The 5,753-nt window shown below is 28.2% G+C and overlaps 1 protein-coding gene across 1 annotated transcript; it reads right to left on the minus strand.

The window, feature by feature from the left end:
* Positions 1–1,901: 1,901 nt before the first annotated feature.
* LOC109121986 (F-box protein SKIP8-like) lies at positions 1,902–4,248 on the minus strand. Its single transcript, XM_019217939.2, has 2 exons — positions 3,972–4,248; positions 1,902–2,235 (listed from the first exon to the last, which is right to left on the minus strand). Exons 1-2 carry the CDS (start codon positions 4,203–4,205, stop codon positions 2,164–2,166), a joined length of 306 nt encoding a protein of 101 aa, XP_019073484.1. The 5' UTR covers positions 4,206–4,248; the 3' UTR covers positions 1,902–2,163.
* Positions 4,249–5,753: the final 1,505 nt, after the last annotated feature.

Consider the following 5,753-nt stretch of genomic DNA (forward strand, 5'->3'; position numbering starts at 1 on the left):
TAGATTTGTGATCCATTGGTGGAAAATCAATATTGACTTGATCCAACGACTACGAAATGTTTCCAATGGTTATTTGAAGATCTAATGGCCAAATTTGAACCAAAATTTGATCCAATGGTTAAAATTAATTTATAATGACTATTTAACCATCCAACGACTAGTTTGACCAAAAAAAATCCTATAAATACTCACAAACCACTCCATTTCATACATAAGAATTTATTTTATTCTATTGCTCCAAATTTTTATTGTTTTGATCTCTACCAAAATTTTTAAATTTTGAAAAGTTGGTGGTGAAGGGGATTAACTCCAAGTCAATGCTAATTAAGGTATGTTTTACCTTTCATAAAATTTATTTTTATTATGCATAATTCAATTTTATTTTTTATGTATAGTTTAATTGATATTATCTAATTTTAAAATTTATCATATTAACGTTAAATTTCATATGGAATGGATATTGATTTGACATCTATGCATATTTAGTTTCATTTTTTAATAATTTTAAAATTTAATTTAATTCATATGGAAATTTAATTGTAATGTTTATCTATTTCATGCATAATTCAATTTTAATTTCAATTTTTATTAGTAATGATTCTTATCAATTTCATGAATGTGGAAAATTTATTTAATTCAATTTAATGTAATTTAATTTAAATTTAATTCATATGAGAATTTAATTGTAATGTTTCTCTATATATGCATAATTCAATTTTAATTTCAATTTTTATTTGTAGTGATTCTTACCAATTTCATGAATAATATTAATATTAAATTTCTTAGATGTTTTATTTTTAATAATTTTAAATTTGATATTAGTTTCATATAGGAATTTAAAATACATGTTTAGAAAATGGCTAGTGGAAGTGGTATCATGGGTCGAGATCCTTGTTGGAAATATTGTACAATTATGGAAGAGAACAAAAATGGAATAGTATACAATTATTATGGGTTGACAATAAAAAGTGGTGAGATTACTCATTTTAAATTTTACCTATCACATATAGACCCTCCTTCAAATACAAAAAAAATGTCCTAACGTGCCTCCAAAAGTGAAACAAGAAATAAGATGACTTCTAGAGGAAAAAAAAAGGCAAAAGAGAAGAAACCTGTAGATATAGAAGAGATCCGAGCTTAATTGCGAGACACAATGGGAGGAAGACATAGACGTATAACTGATGAGGATGATGACTAGAACCTTGATGATCATGATGATGATGGAGATGATGATGATGTGTATATGTATTCAACTGACATGCACCTTGATGAGCGGCATGCTTATAGAGCGACGGTTCGAGCATCAAAAGCTACCGAATGGAATCGCCAACAAGAAAAACATTTTGTGAGAGGCACACTACAATAAAATTGATTATTAGTGACAATAAATTTTGTCGCAGAAGATAATAATATTGTCGCCAAATAAATTTTGCGATGAAAATTCTTTCGTTTCATGGATGTCGCCAATTCCTCGTCGTGAAAAGTTTTAGCAACAAATTAAATATTTCGTCTCGAAAATTATATAGAGACAAAAAAAATTTTGTGTCTAATAATTTTTTATGATGAAAAACTTTGTTGCTAAATATTTAAACTTTTGTTGCTAAATATACTCAGTGAAAATTAAGTTGTCGCCAATTGGTAAAAAAAAACAACAACAAAATTGATATTTTTGTTAGTAAATAGATTTTGTTACAAAACCTTATTTTGTTACCAATGGTTAAGGTTATATATATATAATTTTAAATTAAATCATATCTTATTCAATTAATATTACATTGCTTAAGTTTTATAAAATTATAACACCTGATTTAATAATTAAATTATGTGATAAGATAGGTCAAATTAATATATAATTGATAATATTGCCTCCAATACAAAGGTATATTTGTTATATCCACATATACAAATAAAGGTACCAAACATTACAATCCATATTTGAAAAATATGATAAGTTCCAAAACAAAAAGAAAAATAACAAACTAAAAATATTTACATGTGCAAAATTTTATAAAATTAAAAAAACACAAGTAAAAAAACTAAAATATACATCAACTCTCGAGGTTTATTTGATGCAATCCATCTAGATCTTGATAAGGATGTGGTAATCAAGGTTCATGAACTTTGACTCTTGATATATCCAAATCTTGAGCCTCATAGTTATGTTCATATTTCAACCTCTATGAAGGCTTGAGCACTTTCTAGCATTAGTTTGCCTTTGTAATTCCAACTCTTTTTCTACAAACAAGGAAAGTCAAATTGTGTGAGATACAATTAATTGAATAAATGAAAGTTCCATGAATACATTCAAATAAAATTTAAATGTCTAACTCTCATCCTATTTTTATTAAATGCCTAAGGCACAATGCAAATGTCCAAAGTCCAAAAGCTACAATAATAACCCAAGCCCAATATCTAATATAAATGTTCAAGCCCAATATCCAAAATTCCATACAAATATCCAAAGCCCACATGAAATAGTAATGAGTTCCAAGCCCAAATAACCAATATAAATATCCAAACCCGACAAGCCCATTATACAATACAAATGTTCAAGCCCAAATCAAATAATAATAACAATACCCAAACCCACTATCCAATATAAATGCCCAAAGTCCAAATCAAATAATAATAACAATATCCAAGCCCAACATCCAATATAAATATCTCAACCCAATATTCAATAAAAATGTCCAAGCCCAAAAGTCCATACAATTGTTCAAAGCCCAAATCTAAAAAATGAAAATAATTAGGCCCAAATTTAATATTTCAAATTAAAATACAAATTCAATACACAATAATTAATCAATACAAATTAAAAACATGTTAACTTAAAATTAAATCATTCAAAATAAAATCCCAAAATCATCTAAATCCAACCCCTTTACACACAATATTCAAATTAACTAAAAACTTAAACACAATATTCAAATCAACATTCAAATTAACCCCAAAATTCACACACAATATTTAAATTAACCAAATATACCCAATGTCCAAATTAACCCAAAGTCTAAATACAATTATCAAAACAACCCAAAATTTACACAATATTAAAATCAAATAAATGCAAATTTAACATTAATAATACCCAAAATTAACCAAAAGCCCAAAATCAATAAGTTAAATATCCAAGGCCCAAACCAATGCATATATTAAAGCCCAACTGAAATAATAATAACAATACTAAGTCCAATATCCAAATCCACGATTATTTCCCAATTAATCACATACCTACTAAAGCAACAGGTTTAAGACTATAAACTAGAAAATGGGTGAAATATTGGAGAAAAAGAGCATTTTATAAGCAGAATTGGGAACTAAATTGAGGAAAATTTTAAAATGCTCCTCCCTACATCACCAATCTATCCCAAACTACACATACTCTCTCTTCCCCCTCTACAAACACTGATCTTAAATCTAAAAGTGCAAACACAGCCCCAATTTGCCTTACAATAATCCAACCCATAAGACCATAGAAACATATTAATAAGTCCTATATTACACTGACATACATGACAATTGACAAAATGAACCTTTCCCAAAGAATCCTGGAATGCAAACTAAATCTCCAAAATTATTTTGCTAAAAAAAATTCCTTCTTATAATAAATTAAGTAAACGGATATAAGAAGTTGCTTTTGTATAATGGTTCAACCAAACCAAATTGTTGAATTAGCCTAGTTTTACAGAGGATTTTGTCTCTTCAGGCTCCAAATATTAAAAATCCGAGATTCAAAATTTCCTTTTCCACAGCCTATCAAAGCAAAAAAAAGGAAGGTATATGCATTCTTTTTCCTTAGTTTCTCAACAACCAAAGAAAAAAGAATCAAGATTACAAGCGCTTCAAATCTTGGAGTGAGATAATTGCAGATAAATTAGTTGAATAACACCACAAGAAACTCGAAATTCAACAAAAACCAACATAAATAAGTTCTAAATACAAACATGCATGGCAAAGAACAAAGAAATCACCTTGTGATAGAGCGCTTTCCATGCATTATCATCATTCGCAGACTTCCACATTAATGAATTGGTCATCGAAAGCCGGCATAGACTCAGATAATCCAAGTAACTCAGCGCATGAGTCGTAATCTCCGGCACCAACTGCTCCATCATCGAGGCCCTCGTCTGCCGCTCCGATACCACCAGAGCCCTATCTTGCATCTCCTCTGCACCACCGTTCAAGTACGCCGCCGCAGCCGCCATTGCCGGTTGAGAGAGTAGGGTTTTTTTTTTCGGGGTGGGGGGGGGGGGGGAGGAATGGGATGGAAAAAGAAAAAAGAAAGGAGAGAAGAAGAGAAAGGGGGGCGTCGTCGGTTGAGAGAGTAGGGTTTTTTTTTTGGGAGGTGGGTGGGGGGGGGGGGGTGGGGAAAGAAAGAAGAATGGGAGGGAAAAGGAAAAAAGAAGGGAGGGAAAAAGAGAGGGGAAAGGGGGGCGGCGGGAAGTTAGGGTTTTGGGGGAGAAAGTGAGGAGAGAGAAAAAATAATAAAATATTAATAATAAGATAAAGAAAAATGAGAAAAAAAATAATAATAAAAATATAAAAATGGAATAAAATAACTAATAATAATAATAACAAAAAATAAACTTAAAAAGGGATGAATGGACAAAAAATATCAAATATATTTAAATTTGAAATACAAAAATAAAAAAATGGGTTCAAAATCAATACAAAATAAAATTAAGACAATTTTTGAGGTTTACAAATAATAATAATAATAATAATAATTTAAAGGGATGAGTAGGTCAAAACAATCAAAAATCTTAAAATTGAAAACTAAGTATAAAATTTGGCAAATTTAAAGGGAAGAGTGGGTCAAAACAATTAAAAGTCTTAAAATTGAAATTTGAGTATAAAATTGGGCTCATAATCAATACAAAATAAAATTAAGACAAATTTTGGGGTCTACAAATATATTTGTCATTTATATGTAACATCTTTATCTTTTATTAATAGTTTTACAAATTTATCCTTGATTTTAAATACCTTATTGTTTTTGACACAATAAAATAATTAAATAATATAATTTTAATTAATAATAATGATTAAGAATAATAATTTATACTACTAAGGGAGGGTATTAGATCTTAGGAAGGATTAGGAGAAGGAAAAAAAATTTCAAGATTACAAGTGTTAGTATGGAGGAAAGCACATGTAGAGAATACATGGAATATATGTTTATGCTTTATAAGAAAGTAACTAAGGTTAGAATTGAAACGACTAAATTGAATCTTTATATAAGAATATTAAAATCAGTAAAATTATCAATTTGAAATATTATATAAAAATAATTTATTAATTTTAAATATAAATATAACAATTTTTGTTTTAGTCTCATTGTAGCATTGTTGGAGATTTTATGAGTGATAGATTAAACTTTCTGAAAGTGGATCAATAATGAATATTATGATAGAAGAGTTACATAATATTAGTAATAAATGATTTTTATCTTTCACCTTATATATGACTAGCTAGACATTTAAAACCTAAACATTTGTGCTAGAATACTTTTTTTTTTTGATATTATTACATTTGATTATATTATGTTTAGTTTTAAAATATTTAATATTAAATTAAGATTCATTTTATAAGTCTTTATATTTAATAGGTGTAATATCATGAAACAAAGGTTAAGTTAGCTTGATGGTGAGTAGAGAAGTATTTAAACTTTTGGTTGGGGGTTCGAATCCCCCAATTTTAAAAATTTGGAGCCAAATTTTGGGACGGCGGCAAAAAATATATTATACATTGTT

Source organism: Vitis vinifera, chromosome 13, assembly GCF_030704535.1.
Source record: "Vitis vinifera cultivar Pinot Noir 40024 chromosome 13, ASM3070453v1".
Classification (NCBI taxonomy): Eukaryota; Viridiplantae; Streptophyta; class Magnoliopsida; order Vitales; family Vitaceae; genus Vitis; species Vitis vinifera.